Here is a 23,937-nt window from a genome sequence, read left to right on the forward strand (position 1 = left end):
AGTCCCAGCAAAACGTAAGGGACTCTGTCCAGTGGTAAGTTTGCACTAATGGGGGACCTGCTTTTCTCTGATGTCCCCTACCTACTATGGCCCTCCACACCATATCCAATACTGTTCCAAAAGGTCACTCACCCTTAAGCGCAGCTTTTGTGGGAGTATAAGAAACTGTAATGATTAGGCAGATTAACAAAAATCAGGTGCCCTGCCTTGCATGACTGGAAGGGCTTCCACTAGTACAAAGCCACCATTGGATGCAACCCAACATCTACTTTCAAAACAGAACACTGTTACTTAGACAGTGTGCATATCACACAGATTTCTAGATTCACACATTAGAAGTTAAGGCTTACTTTCTGGCAACGGTGGTTACTCTAATTCGTCTCTGTCCACTTGAATGCTGGTATTGAGTCACAAACTGGATTGCACCTCGTCCACCCTGAGGAATTGGAGCATTGTGCTGTTTTGAAGGGGAAATGGTGAAGAGATTAAATAGAACAGAATCACAAGAGCTTTGTGCAGCATGATTACCACATTAGGATTCCCATCACTGCCAGTCAATTCTATAATTATAAGTTACCTGACAGAAGCTACTTTAATAAGTGCAATATGCTATACAAATGTCTCTTATATGAAAAATGTAAGTCAGTAAGCTTACTGCCCCCATCTTTGGCTACAATTTAATCCAACACTGGAGCAGCTTCCAAATCAGAGTGCTTTAAGTACAAAATGCAGTATAGAAGATTTAAAAATCTGAGGACAAGCAAGGAATAGATTGTAAATCAACATCATGAACATTTCTTTAGCTATTTACAGCATCCAAGTGCTTCACAAATATTACCTCAATAATTCTTACAAATAGTCCTATAAGGTAAACAAGTATTATCATTCTCCTGTTGTGGAAGGGTGCTGAAGATACTAGGTGGTCTTAGTAATTTGCCTAAATTCATGGCACAGATGAGAAAGAATCAGCGGTTCCCTATCTGAAGGGTAGTTCTGTGTTGCTGGTCAGAAACTCATCAGCGTGGGTTATAGCTCCACCTTGTGGTCACAAGCAGGACAGACAAGTTGAGGGAAGTAGGTTGCTCCCAGCATTTCTCAGTTCGTGTCCTCATCAAGCTCGAATAGGTCAAAGGAATAAACCATGCAATAGTGGAGGACAAAAACCTACTTCCCTTAATTAAGGATTGCATGAGAACCCCAGATAGGCAGGCAAAACAGGAAAAGGACAGCCACAAGGGTGGGGGTAATGAGTTTCTGACCAGTAACACAGAACTACCTTTCAGGTAGGGGACCAATGGTTCTTTCTCGTGTTGCTGGTGAAAGTCATCAGGTTGGGATGTTCTAAAGTTTCCCATGTAGGGAGGGCCATATGTAAAAAGCTGTCCATCAAGCAGATAGAACCTGCTGTAGAACCCTTCAGCCAAAGGCTGCTTCAATTGTATAGTGTTTGGTGAATGAACTGGGCAATGCCCAAGTGGCCGCTCTACATATCTCCTCCAAAGGAGCACTGGCTGACAGTGATGCAGAGGTGGCAGCAGCCCTCGTAGAATGGGGGGTAATTCTAGTTGGGATTGGCAATTCCTGCGATTTATAGGCAAGTGCAATACATGCCCTAATCCACTTTGAGAGACTAGGGGAGGTGACCCCCTTCCCTAAGGAGGCCGGGTGGAAAGAGATAAAAAGACAGTTTGTCTAAGGGCTTTTGTTCTATTAACATACACTTTAAGGACCCTTCTTATTTCAAATGAATGCCATGCTCTTTCAAGGGGGTGGGACAGATTTGGGCAAAGGATTAATTCTTGCTGTCTATGGAATCCAGAAAGTACTTTTGGGAGAAAAGAGGGGTCCACGTGGAGGATCACGCTGTCTGAATGAAATATACAGAGATGCTTAGCCACTGATGGAGCATTTAATTCTGAAATCCTACTGGCAGATGCCACAAGGAAAAGGACTTTCAGTGATAGAAGTCTAAGGGAAACCTTACTGAGGGGCTCAAAGGGAGGTTTCTGTAATGCCCTGAGCACCTTATGAAGATCCCAAGATGGGTATCTATGCACCGTAGGAGGACAATTAACAGTCGCCCCCCCCCAAGGAATCTCTTCAATAGTTCATAGGGGGCGACAGGATATAGGAGATACTGAAGCTAGGGAAGCTAGAGAGAATATAGCTGCAGCCTGCCTCTTAAGGGTGTTGGGCTGGAGGCCCTTTGCAAGACCAGCTTGAACAAAGGCTAGAATGATGGAAATCTTGGGGTTGCGTGCAGAAAAACCCTCAGAAGAGCACCAGGATGTGAAGGTCTTCCATGTAGAAGAGTAAATGCAGATTGTAGAGGGATGCCTGGATGCTAAGATGGTGCTGATCATGTCCGCATTGAGGCCAAGTATTGTTAGACATCTCCGTTCAAGAGCCAGACTGTCAGCTGGATGATGTAGAGGACCTTGCGATATCAGGTCCGGACGTTGTAGCAGCCTCCACAGAGGGAACACCGCCATGTCCAGAATGTCCGAAATCCAAGGGTGCAGAGGCCAAAATGGTGCTACAAAAATCACTGTGGCTTTTTCCTCCTTGATCTTGCAAAGCACTCAAGGCAGAATTGGGATTGGAGGGAAGGCATATATAGCAGTCACGGGGCCAAGGAGTTGATAGGACATCCATTGCTCCTGCTTTGGGAGAGTGGAACCTGGAGAAGTACCTTTTGAGTTGATGATTCTCCTGGGAGGCAAAGCGGTCCACTAGTGGTTGCCCTAGGTGAGATCTGATTTGACAAAATACCATGCGGTTCAGCACCCATTCTCCTGGGTCTATCCTTTGGCGACTCAACCAGTCAGCTTGAATGTTTGAGGAGGCATTGATGTATTTGGCAGCTAGGGAAGGTAGATAGTGTTCCGCCCAGTTCAGGAGGAGGCAAGTCTCCACTTGCAGCTCCACCGACCTAGTCCCTTCTTCCTTGCTGATGTGTGCTTTCACAATATTGTTGTCGGTTCTGGTAACAACATGGGAGAGGTGGAGGTCCAGATGCCTGTGCCTTTGCTTGGCCTTTGGGCTGCAGGGAACGCGGCAGCTGTAGATGCCTCTGGTAAAAGGCTGCTGGACACCATTTCAGCAGTCCCGCTGAGGTAAAGGAGGCAAGCGGAGTGCAACACATGCGCCCAACATGAAGGAGCGGTGGACTCAGGCTGAAAGAATTTGTTGTAAGCGAGGGGGAGATACGATGGTTTCATTCTCCCCCCCTCCTTGCTGAAAAGGTCCAAGATAGGATTAGAAAGCACAGAAAGGAAAAAAGAGCAAGGAAAACAGAGAACTTTCCTTTAAGGAAGAAACAGTCGCCAGAGCAGTATAGTGGGAGAGAGAGGGCTTTAAAGGCACAATGATAGTAAGAAGAAAACTTGAGGTAAAAAGGGGAGCAAAGACAGAATGCGACCAGTGCGATGGAGGCAGGAAAGTGAACTGAAGAATGCTGGGAGCAACCTACTTCCCTTAACTTGTCTTTCCTGACAGCAACCACAAGGTGGAGCTATAACCCAAGCTGATGAGCTTCACCAGCAACACAAGAACTAAACCAGGAACTTTCTGTTTCGTTGCTCAGTGCCTTAAGACACTACAAGCTACATTAAGTCTCATAAAATGCACATAATTCAACTGAGGAATTATCATTTACTTTTTTCCCCTCAAGTGGTGAAACAACCAAGGAGTTCCCATTCACAAAATTGTTGGAAGAAAATATTTTTGAAGACCACACAACAGCTACTTCCTCACAAGCACCTATTAAAATGGGGAGAAAGGAGTGGAAATTGACAAAGCATAATCACCTACCTTTTCCAAAATCAGCAAATTATGATTTTCACATTACAAATAGAGATGCCCTTTGACAGCCAACACAGTGTTGAACTGGAGCTCTCATGAATCCTAGCCAGCATGGCCAATGATCAGGACTGATGGAAGTTGTACTCCATCAGCATTTGGAGGGCACCACATTGGCTACCCCATTATGTGCGCGTTTGTAACATAAGAAAAAGCAACAGATTGGGGGGGGGAGAGAGAGAGCAGAGAACAAAGTACACCCTTCTGGCTTTCCTTTCCCTTCTATCCGCAATCCTCCTTTGCAAGGCCAGTAGTTGTAACCACCAGCCTTGCTTGCATTTTGGGTGGGGAGGAAGGAGAAAAAATAGAAATAAAGCAATGCAGGCAACAAATATATCATTGAGCTGACATATTCTAAAATGTTATGTGGTGTTAATTTCCAACATTACTGTGTATGTGCATTAATATAATTGGGTGAGCTTTCAGTAGCTAGGTATAACCTCGAAATAAGGTGGCATTGTAGCATGTCTACTTTAGTTTTATTTGTATGTACTGTTACTTTTCAAATGCTGCAGGCCAGGCTAGAAAGAGTTAAGCAATATTTATACTTCAAGGAATTTATACAATCTACTGAAAAGCTAAACATCACATTTATTAATTATGATTTTATTTACTTAAGATGCAAATTTCATCAACCCACGTTAATAGTATCATCAAATTGATTAGACACTGTATTTACCCTATTTCCCCGTCAACTGAAGATGAGCTCATTCCTCTCATGAACAACAGAGTTGTGTGCTGTTTGGGAAGTTACAAATTACAGCTGAACATTGAATTTCTTTATCTTTTAGTATCTGCCACTGATACTTTTATTAGCACACCTATTCAACTAAAACACTACTCATTAAGCAAAACTCCCGCACACATAGGAGCTTTGAAAATAAAGCTGTAAGAAAACAGTGAGTGTTTTACCCTATTTTGAACAATGTGTGCTCTCCGATTTTTCTCTTACCTGATTAACAACCTCAAAATACAGCCCGAGGGTCGTATTAGGGTTAAGTCCACAAATCTTCCATTGACATGTACCTCCTGTTCCTATCTCCTGAAAAAAAGATTACAAATAATGTTTCAGTAAAAAATAAACTTTACTAAACACAGTAGAACTCTAGGATTTTTAAAAACTTATTGCAGTTCTCACTGACCATTAAAAGCCTCTGTCCCAGTTATTTAGATATAGCAAAGTCGTATCTTTGTTGTAGATCCTTTATCGCTCCCTCTATTAATATAGTATTTATAAGAGTTAACTTTTTATTGTAGCAAGAATTTCCACAGACACTGAATGCACAAGGGAAACAATGCCATCTTATGGCAATGGAGAAAGTCAAACAGAACAATGGGCTGTTCTACTGCCACTAAGTGTTACTAATATGCATCAAAGGAATGGTGATATACCTAGCACTTGAACAGTGCTGAATCCACAAGGCACCACAAGAGGTCAAATAAATAAATAAAGACTAAATATTGGATGCTTATCACTACCTAGAGCTTCCTATTCCTCAACCACTAATGCCACCCTGAGTTCCTACTGGGAGAATAAATAGTTACATCAGTAAAGCAGGATCTACTGGATTTTTATGTAAGAGAAGCAAGGATTGGGCTAAAAGGGTATTTATTAACTGTTGTAAGCCAGCCAACATTCACACAACTCACCCAGCATGAAGGACAAGAAATCAAAACTTTTGTAAAATTGTACCTTTGAAAATGGCAACATGCTGATAATAGCACATTACACAGGATTTTAAAACAATTTGTATAGCATTTCATGTGTGAAAAGTGACAAATGCAGAGATCATATGATCAAGCAATAAAGTCTAAGTGATTTCTAGATTAGTCAACTTACATTTTCTGATACACAGGGCCCTTTAGAATTGAGAGACACACAAGGTCCAATAGCTCCAGATATCTTTATTTCTCTTGATGTCTGCATGGATTGAAGGGCAAACAAAGAATATAATTATTCTTGCAGAAAGTCAGATAATATTTCAGCTTGGAGGTCTGTGCCTATACATCCCTTTTATTTTACAGCTGGAAAAATGAAAATGAACATCATTCTATTCAGAACTGAACAGAAACTAAACCATTTTTATTTTAATAAAATGAATTCCAGGATACTAGAATTCTAGCACTAGAATTCTAACACTCCACTGGCCATGCAGTCTAGCACTGCACTAGCCATGTTCCTTCTCAAGACCCCAGCACACTACACAAACTCCCTTAATGCTGCAGTACTTCAGTAGCCATGTTCGGGTCCCTTGCATGATCATAAAATTTGTGCCAGTGTGGGGATCCTATACATGTCTACTCAGAACTAAGCCCAAGTGAATTCAATGTAACTTGCTGCTGTTGTTATGTGCCTTCAAGTCGATTACGACTTATGGCCACCCTATGAATCAGCGACCTCCAAGAGCATCTGTCATGAACCACCCTGTTCAGATCTTGTAAGTTCAGGTCTGTGGCTTCCTTTATGGAATTAATCCATCTCTTGTTTGGCCTTCCTCTTTTTCTACTCCCTTCTGTTTTTCCAAGCATTATTGTCTTTTCTAGTGAATCATGTCTTCTCATGATGTGGTCCAAAGTATGATAACTTCAGTTTCATCATTTTAGCTTCTAGTGACAGTCCTGGTTTAATTTCTTCTAACACCCAATTATTTGTCTTCTTCGCAGTCCATGGTATGTGCAAAGCTCTCCTCCAGCACCACATTTCAAATGAGTTTATTTTTCTCTTATCCACTTTTTTCACTGTCCAACTTTCACATCCATACATAGAGATCGGGAATACCATGGTCTGAATGATCCTGACTTTGGTGTTCAGTGATACATCTTTGCATTTGAGGACCTTTTCTAGTTCTCTCACAGCTGCTCTCCCCAGTCCTAGCCTTCTTCTGATTTCTTGACTATTGTCTCCAGTTTGGTTAATGACTGTGCCGAGGTATTGATAATCCTTGACAAGTTCAATGTCCTCATTGTCAACTGTAAAGTTACATAAATCTTCTGTTGTCATTACTTTAGTCTTCTTGACGTTCAGCTGTGGTCCTGCTTTTGTGCTTTCCTCTTTAACTTTCATCAACATTCGTTTCAAATCATTACTGGTTTCTGCTAAGAGTATGGTATCGTCTGCATATCTTAAATTATTGAGGTTTCTCCCTCCAATTTTCACACCTCCTTCATCTTGGTCGAACCCCGCATTCCGTATGATATGTTCTGCTAATACAACCCTGTCTCACACTCTTTCCAATGGGGAACCAATTGGTTTTTTCATATTCTGTCCTTACAGTAGCCTCTTGTCCAGAATATAGGTTGTGCATCAGGACGATCAGATCCTGTGGCACCCCCATTTTTTTTAAAGCATTCCATAGTTTTTCATGATCTACACAGTCAAAGGCTTTGCTGTTGTCTATAAAGCACAGGGTGATTTTCTTCTGAAATTCCTTGCTCCGTTCCATTATCCAACGTATGTTTGCGGTATAATCTCTGGTGCCTCTTCCCTTTCTAAATCCAGCTTGGATGTCTGGCATTTCTCACTCCATATATGGTAAGAGCCTTTGTTGTAGAATCTTGAGCATTACTTTACTTGCATGGGATATTAAGGCAATAGTTCGGTAATTACTGCATTCTCTGGGATCCCCTTTCTTTGGAAGTGGGTATATATTGAACGCTTCCAGTCTGTGGGCCATTGTTTAGTTTTCCATATTTCTTGACAAATTTTTGTCAAAATTTGGACAGATTCAGTCTCAGTAGCTTGTAGCAACTCTATTGGTATGCCGTCTATTCCTGGTGATTTGTTTCTTCCAAGAATTTTAAGAGCAGCTTTCACCTCACATTCTACAATTTCTGGTTCTTCATCATATGGTTCCTCCGTGAATGAATCTGTCATCCTGTCATCTCTTTTATAGAGTTCTTCAGTGTATTGCTTCCATCTTCCTTTTATTTCATTTCGGTCAGTCAGTGTGTTCCCGTTGATTATTCAACATCCCTACTCGTGGTTTAAATTTCCCTTTCATTTCTCTAATCTTTTGGAATAGGGCTCTTGTTCTTCCCATTTTGTTGTCCTTTTCTATTTCTATACAATAACTATTGTAATAGTTTTCTTTGTCCCTACGTACTAGTCGTTGTATAGTTGTATTTAGGGTTCTGACCGTGTCTCATCTCCTTTTGCTTTTGTTTTACTTCTCTCTTTAACCATTTTAAGAGTTTCTTCAGTCATCCATTGAGGTCTTTCTCTCTTTTTAACTAGAGGTATTGTCTTTTTGCATTCTTCCCTGATAATGTCCCTGACTTCAGTCCATAGTTCTTCTGGTTCTCTGTCAACTAAGTTTAAAGCCTCAAACCTGTTTACCAGCAGAGTATGTACAAAGCACCATTGCATCCCCTGAATCTCATACTCTGTTGCCCAAGTTCCATACTGGCAGGAAGAAACAATGTAGGAATTGCATTGGTATGCCTCCAGCACTAAATATTTCTGTTGAATGTTCAATATATATTGGGAATTGAATGTAAGTATCATATCAATAAACTACAGCACACTAGAGTGAGCTATCTCTGCAGAGGTACATAAGATACTCAGCTGTAAACCATGTAAGTCAGGAGTAGTACAGTTTTGTCGAGCAATGGATGCAGGGCTTCTTTTCATCGTAAAATAAAATATTAAGATCCTAGTACTAATGGTTTAAGTTAAAACAATGACTGAACCATTACTGCTAGCAAATACCTATTACAATATTGTTAGTTGTGAAATGCAAGATCAAATGTGATAGAATAAGGACACAAGATCTCATAATCTGCTGGGAGGATGGACGGGATATAAATCAAATAATAAATAAATATAAAATATTTACAGTAAATTTCCAAATCTTACTTTGATTTCTAAGGTTCCTCCAAATCCCATCTTGAATTGCCCCTGCACATCTTTGGTGAACACACGCTGAAATGTTTGTTTGAACAAGGATGTATTGAACGAGTCTCCCATTACCATGTAACCCCTACATGAAGATGGAAAAAAATGTAAATCACAGAAAATATGGAAGGCATGAAAGAGCAGTTAAAATGCAATTCAGGACTGAGAGCCTACGCTGGACTGCTACCACAAGATCTGTGCCTCACTCCTGTCATTCTGTCATGTTTCCTTCTGACATCCATATGCAATGTTTAAAAATGGTCATGACTCCCCATGGTAACATGGCAATATTAGCACTGACTTTAGTGTGTTGACATTTTTTACACACACACACACACCTCATTCATGAACAGGCATAATGTAGTAATAAAACATGGAAAGCAGGATGGAGGCACCATTTATTTCACAACAGACCATATTAAACATATTGATGTAGCTCCTGAGAAGCACTGGTTGAAAGGGGCTGGCAGATGGTGATGTTTCCAGAAGATGTCTCTGCCCAGTTTACAGCAATTTGCCCTTTCCCGCCAGTTCTTCCACCCACTGCACAGCCCAACCAATTCAGGAAGGCCTACAGACATGAAGAGAGGCTTTTCAGGAGGATTGGGGGACTACCAGGGGAAAGGGAGTAGAAAAGTCTCTGTCCACTAACACCCTTTTGCAGGTATCTCTCAGGATCCAATAAAATGGCTCCAATCCAGCAAAAGTTAGTTATGCCTATTCCATTAAAAATAATAATAAATGGAATTAGTTAGTGGACCAGTTTTACTACAACTTAAGACTGCAATAGTACACACACTTATCTTGGAGTAAGTCCCGCTGAACTCAGTGGGGCTTACTTCTGAGTAGACACATACGATTGCATTGTAATGTATCAACTAACCTTTGATGGATCGGAGCCAATGTTCAACATCTACTATATGTTTGTCTACCATGCTGTTCAACTGCTATAGCCATCATGAAATCCATGATAATTAATGACAGTACTGAACAGCAAGTTTAGATCATTAAATATACTATTTAATTAGCTTTAAGTTGTATGCCATTTTCCCACACAAGTATGTTCAGAGAGTCTAATTGGGATGGAAAAGCCACATATAAAAGGAAATAGTTTTAGGCAGCCTCTTTCCTGCTGTAGTACTCCTCAGAAAATAGGAAAGGGCCTCCTTCCAAATGGTCTCTGCTTTTTAGCCAACACATACTAGTGAAAAGCATGTTTGCAAGGCAGAAAAGTTCTGTAAAAACTTAAGTAATCTGTAATGAGACTTATTTAAAGTGCAAACTAGATTTCATGCATTGATTTAAGGAGAGGAACACTGTAATTTTAATGCACATTTACTTGAGGATGAGCCCCATTAAACTTTATAGGGACTTTCATCTGGAACAAACAAACATAAGATCATACTATAAATGCCACTTCTAACAACACTTTGATGTCATCACTTCCCAAGCATTAGGGACTACTGCAACTAAACATAAGGTATCAAGTGGACCTGTGCATCAACAGAATTTTCATTTGGATAAACTCTGTGGACAGGTGTAACTGATCACGGTATTTGTGACCAGAAAGCTTGCCCTCCTCCCATTAGTTAGCAATCCTGCCATTTGGGGGCAATTTTAAAAAACCCGGCTCTTATATGAATCCACTGGAGCCATTAGGTGATAGCCAACTAAGCCATACTGAAGAGTAAACCCATTTAAATTAATGGACAAATAACCCAACTTCATTTATTTTAATGTATCTACTCTGACTACGACTTAATTGGATATCACCCATTGATTTGATCTACTCTGACTACGACTTAATTGGATATCATCCATTGATGTGTGGCGTAGAGGTTAGAGTGTTGGACTACGACCTGGGAGACCAGGGTTCGAATCCCCACATAGCCATGAAGCTCACTGAGTGACCTTGGGCCAGTCACTGCCTCTCAGCCTCAGAGGATGGCAATGGTAAACCACCTCTGAATACCGCTTACCATGAAAACCCTATTCATAGGGTCACCATAAGTCGGAATCGACTTGAACGTAGTCCATTTCCATTTTTTTCCCACCTTCCTTGCTTGCAGCACACTAAAGTGCAGATTATGGAGGGATGAAAACACAGGAGCTCGGACCTCATTTCATGCTACTTTCCAGTACTATAATTCTACAACAGTGCTTTTGTGCTGCATCATTAGTATTCTCAAATATAGAGAAAAGTCTCACTCTAAGAATGCTTCCCAAAACAAGAGCACAGTATAAATGGTGATGTGGTACAAAATAGTTTAAGAAGTAGAAAAGCATAGTATTGGAAATGTGCATCCTGGTCAAAGGTTCTATCAATATTTGAAGTGAAAACCCTTTTTTAGTGTATGTTTACCTGATTGAAAAAAAAATTAATTGTAGTGTCAACCCTACTCACATAGACAGAATAGTGTAAACATATGTAAGCCCACTTGACTTACAGTATATAGCTTTTTTCCATGAGGGGGTCATTGAAATAATATTTCCTAATTAGGTAATATTGTTTCCGCATGTAACCTTTTTATATACTACTGTAAAAGCCAGCACATACCCTGTGTAGTTAGGACAGCACTTCATCTCCAGAAGACCCGTCTGATCTAATGCACATGCGTAAATGTCAATAACATGACCTGTTGTAGCAGCACGATTTGCCAAGGTTTCAAAATGCTAGACACACAAAATGTAAATGTAGTTTTTACCAACTATGTGGGTCAAATCCTCCACATCCTATATTAAAGCTTCAAATATTCTACAGAAGACAAAGTGTACTTGCTAAATTATATTCCTTTTAGTGGCTATACAGACTAGATAGCTGTTTAAAGCAAAAGTATGCTTTAATTACTAATTGTTCTGTTAAACACAACTGCTATGGTAAACAATATTTATTGAAAGTATTTCCATTACAAATAGATATATCAGACATCAGTACTAATGAACCTTTTATCAGGCATAGAAAGTTAATGGGCTAAAGTCTACGGGCAAAATGTGGCTCTATAGACACCAAGCATCTCTAATTTGGGGGGGTGTCTTTTTATTGCCAGCCTTTTTACTGAGTAGCCCAGCTTCATGAGCAATACAACAAAAGCACAGCTGCTCCAAGGCAAAAAACTGGGCAGTTATGCAAACTCTCCTGCAACTCTTTTTGTGTGGCCCTTGCTGAGAGTGGGGAGGCAAGAGACTTTCAATCACCTCACTCGGCCTCGAGTGAGACAGCTCAGTACAGCATGGTGCCAAATAGACAGGAAGAACTTAGCAAACCTGAGAAAGCTGGTCCATGTGATGAATGCCTCACCAAGGTGTGTACGAAAAGAGAATCATCCCATCAAAGTCAAACTCCAATGTCCATATACATATTAAGGCAATGCCTTAATAAGGCCAAACAATTTTTTGTGACATTTTGGTTGGCCTAATACAAGAATTGTCCTAATACATATTTTGGGTTTTTTCTTATAAGCCAACATAGCTACTTTTACTTCTTGGGGGGTGAGGGGAGAAGGGCATTCCTGATACAACTTGAACGAGAAGCAGTATTAGATCAAGGAGCAGCCCGAGCTCCACACTTGCTACTTTAAACCTTCAAGAATAGGTTTAACATGTTTTCCTAGTTCAACTGCCCATCATTATCAACAATTCAGCCTTATACAGTATAGATTAAAATTTAACCTGTTGGCAAAATGGCTGTCACCACACTGTAGTTTCTGCACCCTGCCCGACACAGCTGACTGCCAATACAGGAGATAGGAAGACGATATTATCATGCTGCGGTTGTAGGGAAGATTGGGGGAAAATTAGATGCCTAATATCTCCTTATCTTAAGACAAACTCAATATCCCTCCTCAGTTAATGGAAATATACCAGTTTGCTTTTGGGAGTACAATTCAGGCTAAAAGGTTTGTTTTTTAAAAAAAGGTTTTGGAAAATATGCATTCTTTGAACAAATTATTTGCAGATCCCACATATCTTTACATACACGCCAATGCATTTTTTAAATATTATAGAATTTAAAACTCAAATGCTCTTACTTTAGTAGCCTTTTTAACATATTTGGCATTGTCTTTTTCAATGTCATGCCAAGACCTTATAGGCAGCTTAAGTTCATCCCCTACAACCATCCCAGGTCCCTGGGTAGCCGGTCCGCCAATGAACATCATTATACGGGCACCAGTGTTTGGGAAAGTACACTGTGGGAAAATAAATATTTTTAAGTCAGGAAGCAAAAGTATGTGTTAAGAAGTTATATTACTATGATATTTAAAACTGCTTATTCATGTTCTAAAATTGGATGAAGTATGAATACCGCAGAAAGTTAATATTGAGACAGATCTAATCAAGTGTATTTAGTATTTGTACTATAATACATCACTTTTCTGCACCTGCAGAGAGAAACAGCTGAATAGGAAACACTTTAGGAAAGCTTTTTTTTTTGCAACTGAAAACAGCAATCCTCAGCATTTTTTTCCAATTTAAAATCAATTCACATTGCTTTAACACATTCACAAAAGCCAGAGAAGGGCTGTCAACTTTCAGACACACATAAAAGACAACTTGTTACCTCTAGCAGTCCTACAGCTATGGAAAGAGCCACTCCAGAAGACCGCAAAGGTCTTTTCCCTTGGGGAACAGGCCAAGGATCCCGTTGCAGTTCACCCAAAAGGTCAGTGAGATTCATGTCAATTTTCTGGACCGGTTGTAAGAATCTAGAGACAACAAAAACAGTCAGCTACAGAGTGATCCAACATTGTATAAATGGTTAGATGATTCTAGACCATTTATATATCTGAAATATATTGACCTACAATTATAATGCCTTAAATATGGATTTAATTTTATTATTTTAATGATCCATAAGTTGTATCCAAGTTCCTGCACTGGGTTGCAGGCCATGATTGTACAGTGATGCAGATCATGGAGTAGGCGTTCCACTCTCCCAGGCGACATCACCCCCATGTGTGCTTAAATATGCCCAGTCATACCACCTCTGGCATTACTATATCAGCATATTGCATGTGCATGCCTACCATCACCCCAAATGGCAACAGGGTATCAACCTAGGACAGGTTACAACAACCTTAAAATAGTGTTATACACATTAAAAACAACTATAATCACAAAATAGAATGGGTCCAAAAATATATCTCTCAGGTATCAAAGGTCAGGATAAATATCCTCACAGGCATGTTGTGGTTTTGGCTCTACAACCTATGCTGCATAGCACACCAAACTTTTTCTATTTTCCATGTGAAAAATCTGCACCAGGCTGATAATGACTCACATTGTAACTTTAAGCACTATAGCAACAAGAAAAGCAACAAGGAAAAGAGATAAACCAAGGCTAAAACAGGAATTAATCTCAAGAACTTACATTTTAACATTTTTAAAATCTATTTATTATTAGGTTTATAACCCACCTTTCCTCCAAAGAGTTTTATATTGCAAAATTACAAAACAGGGCTCACTGTAAAACAATTTACTACATTTTTCTTTTAATAAAAATAAGTACCTGTTAGATGGTGGCGGCTGCTGAACTTGAGGACCACGACCAACTTGTGAAACATTCATTTTTGTAAGTCCTAACATTTCCTGTGAGGAGTATATTTAACAGAATTAGGTTAAATATGGTTACATATTCACCAAATCAATAGGAACAATTCAAAGGAAATTAAGAAATGCTTTTTTCATTTAAACTGAGTCCTTTAAAAATTGTATTTTAAAAAAATGTTTAGAAACCTCTTTTGTAATATTATCATAGTATTCAATTAGATGTTCAGTTAATTCCTGAACTGTACAACTTTGTTCAGTAAGATGCAGATCTTCTGCTTCCAACTTCAAGATCATTTTAGTATTAATTGTATATTTACCTGAAGCTGTTTTGCTGATAGATCCTTTGTCCCTCTAAAGACATAACTTTTGGAAATTCCTTCACAGCCAAGCTCATGAACTTGCACCATTCTCCCAAAAGTAATAAGTCCCACCAAAGCAGTTGGAGGTAGGAGACTTAATGACATTTGCATGGATTCCTTCAAAGCTTGCAAGTCTTCATCTTCCATACAAGTGTCAACAACATAAAGAAATATCAAAGGCATCTGAGGTCCACGCTTTAAGTAAAAGTGAACAACATTGCAGCATTAACATTACTGGAAAAAGTCAGAAACAGCCTTGATAAGTAACTACCTAGACCAGAACTGATCAAATGCCTTTTTGGGAATGCCCATGAAAAACTGGTTTCAACATGATTGTATCCATTTTACAGTCCAAAACTAAAAGACAGGAATATTTCTAACACTAGACAAACTAGCTTGAATGGACTTGTGCAGACACAAGTATAGCAGATTCTTGTGTTATTTGAATCTGTATTGCTATGATGTAGTGGCTAGAGCCTCTGGCCTCCAAACCAAAGGGTCCAATTCCTCTGGACTCCAGAGGATCCAATTTGCCCTACAAGGCCATTTTCCCCACCCCATGCCCCTCCACTTCAGCTACTTCAAAAAGGCTTTTGCAAACGCTTTAAGTCAACTCCTCTACTCCAGTTTGTTCAAATGGAAGTGCAGGGGCTGTTGTAAAGCCTTTTGCAAGTGTCCCTCCCCCCCTTTAAGTCCCCAATCTCGAAGACTTCAAACAGAAGCACAAAGAATTGTAACAGGTGGGCAGCTGTATGCACCTGTTAAATTTGACCCATGAGGCAGAGCCTGATAAGAATCTGACCTGTGGAGCCAAAAAGGTTGTCCACTCCTACTATATTGCTTGGCACTGAGTTCAATTGGAACAAATGTATATGGTGGGTAACACCTGTGCCGCTGGCTCAATGGTGGCTAAAATATCTTTCAGCTGTCAACCCTGAAATACCCACCATACGCCTCCCACTTCTGAGCTACGTAACAGCTCTAAGCAATACCACATAAGACGATGCCAATTGTTGGGGACAGCATAACTACAGCCTACTCTATTGTAGCAGTAAGTGGTCAGCACAAACTCCATATATTGGAGACCATCATAGTTGCTACATTTCTGGGTCAACAATCCTGAAGATTTTAACTATGGTATTACCTGTACTACATATTCAATGCTAGAAAACTGAGGTAAGAGTTCTGCAGGCTGATTCATCTCAGATATGCCAGCATATGTCGGAGGAAACTGCAAGAGAAAAGGGACTGAATTAAATGAAAATTCAAACACAAAACACTTTGAAACATAATTTTCTATACCAGCCTTCTCTAACCTGGTGCCCTCCAGATCTTTGGTGTCACGCCTTGCAGGACCAGGCCCCCAGGTATTCAGCCAGCTGTTGCTGATATCGTCCACCTGTCCCTTCCCTGGAGAGGATACATAAGCTGGCTGGCTGAAGTGGCTTGGGAGACCCAATGCCTGCAGGAGGAAGGGGACCATTACCACCACCCAGGGACGAAGGAGAGCTGTTGCTGCCTGTCTGCCACTGCTCAGATACCACCACCATCCTCTCCCTGTTGGATTTCTGTTCAGCAGGTGTCACGCCTTGCAGGAACAGGCCCCCAGGTACTCAGCCAGCTGTTGCTGATATCGTCCACCTGTCCTTTCCCTGGAGGGAATACATAAACCGGCTGACTGAGGTGGCTCCTGCTTTGCAGATTGCCTGGCTTTTTGTGGAACTTAAGTCACGTGCCTGGGAGAGAGAACTCGGAGCCAAGTGAGGAGATTTGAGGGCCCCCCAATTAGTGTAGTAACGGGTAGAGGGAGATATGGCATTGTAAGGAGGACTTGCCAGGTAAGGGGAATGCAGCCCAGGCTGTTAACAACTGTGCCTTGTTCGGGTCCTCCCCACACCCGCAGGTTTGTTGGCTGCCCTATCAGCCCGCTCTCAGGCCTCCGGATGCTGCTTCTAAATGCCAGATCGGTGCATAATAAGATCTCCCTCATTCATGATTTAATTGTGGATGAGGCAGCCAATCTGGCATGTATAACCGAGACCTGGGTGGGTAAGCAGGGAGGAGTCAGTCTCTCCCAGCTATGCCCGCCAGGGTACCTGGTTCAGCATCAGGGTAGATCTGAGGGTTGGGGAGGAGGATTGCTGTGGTCTATAGGAGCTCCATCTGTCCATGTGACTACTGGTCTGGAGTGTTTGCACCTTGTGTTGGGTCAGCGGGACAGACTGGGGATTCTGTTGGTGTACCGCCCACCCCGCAGACTCCCTAGCTGAGCTGACGGAAGTGGTCTTGGGTGTACTGTTGAGATCCCCCAGACTGTTGGTTCTGGGGGATGTCAACATCCATGCTGAGGCCGCTTTATCTGGGGGAGCTCAGGATTTCATGGTCTCCATGACAACCATGGGACTGTCCCAACATGTTTTCCGGCTGATAGGGCTGGCGCTCCTGTCGAAACCCTGGTTGAACTGTGGAATACAGAAATGACCCGGGCGGTCGACATGATTGCTCCTGAGCACCCTCTCCTGTGTAGAGCTCGTACGGCTCCATGGTATACCCCACAGCTGAGAGCGATGAAACAATGTAGGAGACAGCTTGAGTGCAGATGGAGGCGAACTCCTAGTGGATGCAATTATACACTGGTAAGTGCCTATGGTAAGCTGTATTTAGGGGCAGTGAGGGCAACAAAAAAACAGTATTTTGCTGCCACTATCAAATCATCAATCTGCTGCCCAGTGGAGCTCTTCAGAATTGTCCGGGGGCTATTACACACTGGCCCCAAGAACATGGTAGAACCACCTGAGGCCAATTTAATGAATTTGCTAGGCACTTCCACGATAAAATGTTTCACATCCGCCAGGACTTAGACTCCAGTGTTATAGCAAGTGAATCAAGCGAGGTACCCAGAGCACAGTCTTGTCCCTATTTCTTGGATGAGTTTCAGTTGGAACAGCTTGAGGAAGTTGACAAGGTGCTTGAACAGGTTCGTGCACCCACTTCTGTGCTGGATCCTTGCCCTTCTTGGCTGATAAAAGCTAGCAGGGATGGAACAGCCGACTGGGCCAGGGAAGTGATAAATGCCTCTCTGCGAGAGGGAGTGGCGGTAGTGAAACCACTCCTGAAGAGACCCTCCCTGGACCCAAAAAATCTTAATTACAGGCCGGTGGCAAATGTTCCATTCCTGGGCAAGGAGGCTGTGATAAGACCTTTGTTAAAAAAGCCTTCGGTAGACCCTGCGGATCCTAACAAGTTCCACCCAGTCTCTAATCTCCCCTTTCTGGGCAAGGTGATTTAGAGGATAGTGGCTGCTCAGCTCCAAGTTTTCCTGGATGAATCGGACTATCTAGACCCTTTTCAATCAGGCTTCAGTCCTGGCCATGGGACAGACTGCCTTGGTCACCCTTCTTGATGACCTACGCCGGGCATCAGACAGGGGGAGTGCATCCCTGTTGGACTTCCAATACGATCGACCATGGTATCCTTCTGGACCGTCTAGCTGGGATGGGATTGGGAGGCACTGTTTTACAGTGGCTCTGGTCTTACCTGACAAACAGGACCCAGTAAGTGGTGCTGGGAGACTACTGCTCAAACCCTGGCCATTGGCCTGTAGGGTACCACAAGGTTCCATTCTGTCTCCCATGCTCTTTAACATTTATATGAAACTGCTGGGAGAGGTCATCAGGAGATTTAGAGTACAATGTCATCAATATGCTGATGACACTCAGCTCTATCTCTCCCTACCACCTGATTGCAGGGAGGGAGTGCTCATCCTAAACCGGTGCCTGGAGGCTGTGAAGGGCTGGAGGTGTGCTAACAAACAAACTTAATCCAGACAAGATGGAAGTACTGCTGGCCAAGGGAAAACTGCACCAGGGACGGGGTTGCAACCTATTCTGGATGGGGTTGCACTCCCCTTGAAGAAGCAGTTCCGCAGTTTGGGCGTCCTCCTGGATCCTGCCCTGCTGCTTGAATATCAGGTGGCTGTGGTAGGCAGGAGTGCTTTTGGACAACTCAAACTGGTCTACCAGCTGCGTCTGTTCCTGGAGGCAGTTGACTTGGCCACAGTGACACATGTATTGGTGACATCAAGGCTTTATTACTGTAACACACTCTATGTGGGGCTACCTTTGAAAACAGTTCGGAAATTACAGTTGGTTCAAAATGCAGCAGCCAGAATGTTAGCTGGAGCACGGTGCAGGGAGCATATCACCCCTATGCTTTATCGACTCCACTAGCTCCCAGTTTGTTTCCGGGCCCAATTCAAAGTGCTGGTTCTGACCTTTAAAGCCCTAAACGGCCTTGGACAAATACACCTGAGGGACCGCTTATGCCCTATGTACCTGCCCAGGATTTAAGATCATCTGCCTCTGGTCTCCTCTGCGTGCCTGGAGTGAAAGATGTTAAATTGACAGGCACGCAGGAGAGCTTTTTCAGTGTAGCCTCCAAGCTTTGGAACAGTCTACTCCAAGAAGTTCGCTCTGCTCCCTCCCTGTTGGTTTTCTGGAGACTTCTGAAAACGATCTTGTTCCGGAGAGCCTTTGGGAGGGACTGAAGGTAGAGCCTGACACTGACTTTATGTCTTCTACGTTAAATTTTACCTTTGTAGTCCCTTTAGTACCAATCCGTGTGTGTGTGTGTGTGTGTTGTATTTTAATTGTATTTTATGTATTTTAATTTTTTTGAGATTTTACTGTTTACAATTTTATTATGTACATATTTGATTTTATTTTTGTAAGCTGCCCTGAGTGCCCTATTATAGGGTAGAAGGGCGGGATAGAAATATTTTAAATAAATAAATAATAAATAAGTGGTTGCAGGCCAGCTCCAGACACTCTTGGATGAGACCAATTATTTAATCCATTTCAGTTGGGTTTCAGGCCTGGTTTTGGCACAGAAACAGCCTTGGTCGCCCTGTATGATGACCTCTGTCAGGAGCGAGACAGGGGGAGTGTGTTAATTCTCCTTGATCTCTCAGCAGCTTTCGATACCATCAATCATGGTATCCTTCTGGGAAGACTGGCTGAGTTGGGAATGAGAGGAACGGTTCCGCTCCTACTTGGCGGGTTGACTCCAGAAGGTGGTGCTTGGGGAACATTGCTCGGCCCCGTGGATTCTCCAGTATGGGGTTCTGCAGGAGTCAGTTCTGTCACCCATGCTGTTCAACATCTACATGAAACCGTTGGGTGCAGTCATCCGGAGTTTTGGACTGCGTTGCCATCAGTATGCTGATGACACGCAGCTCTATTTCTCCTTTTCATCTTCTTCAGGTGAGGCTGTCAATGTGCTGAACTGGTGCCTGGCTGCGACAATGGACTAGATGAGGGCTAATAAACTGAGGCTCAATCCAGACAAGACTGACATGCTGTTAGTGGGTAGTTCTTCTGACCAAATGGTGGATGTCCAACCTGTCCTGGATGGGGTTGCACTCCCCCTGAAGGAGCAGGTTCGTAGCTTGGGGGTTCTCCTAGAACCGTCTCTGTCACTTGAGGCTCAGGTAGCCTCGGTGGCACGGAGTGCCTTCTACTAACTTCGGTTGGTGGCCCAGCTATGCCCCTATCTGGACAGGGATAACTTGGCTTCAGTTGTCCATGCTATGGTAACCTCCAAGTTAGATTACTGCAATGCACTCTACGTGGGGCTGCCTTTGAAGTCGGTTCAGAAACTGCAGCTTGTGCAAAATGCAATGGCCAGATTGGTAACAGGGACCAGACGGTTCGAACATATAAAACCGATTCTGGTCCGCTTGCATTGGCTGCCTTTATGATTCTGAGCTCAATTCAAGGTGCTGGTTTTAACCTATAAAACCTTACATGACTTGGGACCACAATACCTGTTGGAACGCCTCTCCCGACACAAACCCACCCATACACTACGCTCAACATCCAAGGCCCTCCTCCGGGTGCCTGCTGAGAGGGAAGCTGAGAGTCTGGCAACAAGGTAGAGGGCCTTCTCAGTGGTGGCCCCCAAATTTTAGCATGTGTTTTAATTGGCTTTTAGATATGCGTTTTTAAATTTGTATATTTGTTTTTATGTTTTAATTGTTGTAAACTGCCCAGAGAGTTTCGGCTATGGGGCGGTATACAAATGTAAATAATAATAACAACAACAACAATAAACAACTCCCATCATCCCTGACCTTTGGCCATGCTGAGTGGGACTGATGAGCATTGGAGTCCAAAATATCTGGAGTGCACCAAGTTGGAGAGAGTTTATCTCTACTGATCTTTCATCCTGTCTTTATATGTTAATACTGCTACCATTTATATCTCAATCCTAAAACACATTCCCTTGAAAGAATGTCTACATCAATTTTCTCTTACCTGATTTCTCTGGTAACAAAAATTGCAAGCCCATAGTTTTGCTCGGTAATCCACTTGGCTGGAAAAATAAATTTTAAAGTTTTTTAATTGATTAATTATGAGTGCGAGAGATAAAAAGGTTTCATGTTCATACAAGAAATACAACATAGCCTCCAACAGTGTTACTCAGCTGACAGGAAGAATTCCATTCCAGGAATGTGGAGAGGAGTAATTTTTAGCAATTCCCCTCCCTGCTGCAGCTCCAAACAGATGCCTTAAATCTGCTCCAGAGGGTTGCAGGCCCCTCTGGAGCAGATTTAGTGGGGGCCTACAGGGGGGAGATAGAAAATTGGTTCCCTTCTCATTCTTCTGACTTAAGCTTTACAATCAGCTGAGTGACACCACTGGATCAACCCACAAACTTTAGTGTCAACATTTATTCATATCCAATCTAGTTATCAAAACTTTTCTACTCTAACCCTTTGGAGTTGGTTTTATTTTAACTCTTTCTTCATTAGTAGTTGTTGCTGCTTTTTATTCAATTACAGTTAAATTTATCATTGTAATGTGTTTTACTACAATAACTGCATTCAAATTTCCTGGAAACATATGATACTTAGGTAAAAAATAAGATTAGAGTTGTACTTTGCCATACCCAGTGACAGAAGGCAGAGCAGGTAAATAAAGCAGGTTAGTTTGGTTAGCTGTGCTACTGCAGGTTAGTTAAGCAATGAATGACTGACAATAGCACAGAGGCAATATGTCATTAGTGCATTGTGTTTGGCATGTCACCAGAAGTACCCAGATGTGGAAATTTCAGAGGTACCTTTTGTAAGCAATTGTTCTCAGCGTTGCATTTTTTTAAAAAAACCTGCAGCTTTGGACATAGGAAATGCACTTATGAAGCTGCCATTACAGTAACAAATAAAACCCACTCTGACACCAACTCAGCCATTACCTACTGGCACAGATCAAATGCATAAACTATGTACCTCCACCCAAAAGACTTCACCATTCACTTCAACAGAACAGAAAAGTCCACACACAGAAACTCTGTGTGCACATGAGACTCTGGATCAGAGGCATTACATGGAAATAAATTCCAGAATGAAATCAGTGGGATTTAACTCCAATAAAGTAGCTTAACGATACAGCCATACATTCCAGCTCTAACTATTTGTCTTTGAAGTCCTGTTAAAATCAAAGGGACTTGCGTTAAAAGGACCATATTTGGGAATAAGGTGTTAAGTCCATTGAGAATGATCTACAAACCAAGAACACTTTTTTCTAATGGCATTCATGTACAGCTTTGTGGAGCAAGAAAAAAAATCTGCAGATGGGGCATGTTCATAGATACTGTCACCTTTAAAAAAACACTTTGGACAATATATAATCATACTCAGAGCAGTCCCAATGAGAACAATAGACTTAAAAAGTTACTTAACTTCACTGATTTCAATGGGTCTCCTCTGAATATATCCAACTAAGTCATTCACTGATTTCTGAGAATGACTAAAGCTGAATATCACCCATAATAAACTTAAGTTCAGATAATATCTTGTATGTGTTGGGTATAATTTTGTATTGCATTATGATTTTTTTTTAAAAAATGACCAAGATATCAACTGCTTGTGATGTTTTTGACAGCAAAGGTCAGAAAACAAATTTGTCTTTCAAACTCTAGAATGAATCTGACAGATAATAAACCTTTCAATAATAGTAAAGTATTAACATATAAGAAAAGTTTAAAACTTGTTTATTGAGATTACCATAATGGATTTAGAACAGCACGGCAGGTAGTTCTGCTACACAGGACTGGCTCATACTGAATGGGAGGCAAGTCAGGCCGCTCTTTCAATGGTGTAAACAGAGAGGCCACTGGAACCACCATCCTCGTGGCTTCAAGACGACTGGAAGGCCATACGTTCCAGCTGAATCTAACACCATCCCTGTCTTCATTCTGTTGAATGAACTCCAGGAAGGTTGTCATTGCTGCTTTCTTATTTCTGAAACAGAAGCATACGTTAATTGATACATGCAAGACTTAGAGAATAAATTAGAAACCAAAGCCTTGCTTTATCTGAATGGCACAGAGCGCATCCAAGTTATCTGCATAACCAGCCATCTGGAAACACATGAGAGTAATGTCCATTTGTCATGGAGCTACATATGGGAAAACAAAGAACGATAACTAAGAGCTTCTATTGCATTTGGATAGTGGATAATCTACTGTATTTCCAACGCAAACATACAAAGGGAAAGACCATATACACATCTTTCAAGAAATTGTAACACTTCAAAACATTTGAAAAATAGGCGGCAGCTCTGCAGTATGCTATCTGCACGTAGCTTTGGTTTGAGAATGTTATCCAGAAGCATATTATAATGATCACCACTCCCATTCATTTCAAAACAGCTTGCACAGGAGAAAGTCTCATTCACCTCTAAGTTCTTTGACTAACAAGTTCAGACTGGGACTCTGCACCATACACCACAAGCACATATGTGGTTACTATGGATAGTTGCTGTATTGCACAAAACCTGGTAAACACCGCACATATGGCAGTGGCTAGCAGTACAATCACCACGGCCCACCACTCACATGGGACAAAAGTATCCAGTATCATACAAAAGCTCTGCATTATCACATTAATGAACCTTTTATTGTTTTAGTATGATTAACCAGACTTTCTACTGAAAGAGCAATTCGGAGCAGGAGTAAGAGAAAAGCAAAAAAAAAATAGTGAACCTATTCAAGAGCTACCAAGCTTGGCGACAGTCATGTCTTCATTAAAATTTCTCATACTTTTCCACTCATGGCACAGGCTGGGGTTTAACTATTCAATTTATCTGTTCTCTCCACTCCGAACATATTTCACATAGTGTGGAAGAAGGCTCTCTCTGTGGCAGCCCCTAAATTGTGCAACCATAGTTAACACTAACCACAGTTTGTATGTGTCCAGACACAAATAAACACAGCTGG

General features: G+C 41.7%; 1 protein-coding gene across 5 annotated transcripts in view; it reads right to left on the minus strand.

Moving 5' to 3' along the window:
* Positions 1–23,937, minus strand: part of SEC23A (SEC23 homolog A, COPII coat complex component) — a 62,074-nt gene that overhangs the window by 27,152 nt on the left and 10,985 nt on the right. For all 5 annotated transcript variants that reach the window (XM_061611698.1, XM_061611696.1, XM_061611695.1 and 2 more), the window contains exons 2-13: positions 22,724–22,960; positions 20,976–21,033; positions 15,806–15,892; positions 14,620–14,856; positions 14,262–14,341; positions 13,314–13,458; positions 12,784–12,942; positions 11,313–11,428; positions 8,717–8,840; positions 5,702–5,782; positions 4,814–4,903; positions 351–457 (exon numbers count right to left, since the gene is read on the minus strand). In XM_061611698.1, the coding sequence (XP_061467682.1) occupies positions 351–457; positions 4,814–4,903; positions 5,702–5,782; positions 8,717–8,840; positions 11,313–11,428; positions 12,784–12,942; positions 13,314–13,458; positions 14,262–14,341; positions 14,620–14,856; positions 15,806–15,892; positions 20,976–21,033; positions 22,724–22,944 (1,505 nt within the window). In that variant the 5' untranslated portion in view covers positions 22,945–22,960. The remainder of the gene's footprint in view (positions 1–350; positions 458–4,813; positions 4,904–5,701; positions 5,783–8,716; positions 8,841–11,312; positions 11,429–12,783; positions 12,943–13,313; positions 13,459–14,261; positions 14,342–14,619; positions 14,857–15,805; positions 15,893–20,975; positions 21,034–22,723; positions 22,961–23,937) is intronic.

This window comes from Rhineura floridana, chromosome 2 (assembly GCF_030035675.1).
Source record: "Rhineura floridana isolate rRhiFlo1 chromosome 2, rRhiFlo1.hap2, whole genome shotgun sequence".
NCBI classification, from domain to species: Eukaryota; Metazoa; Chordata; class Lepidosauria; order Squamata; family Rhineuridae; genus Rhineura; species Rhineura floridana.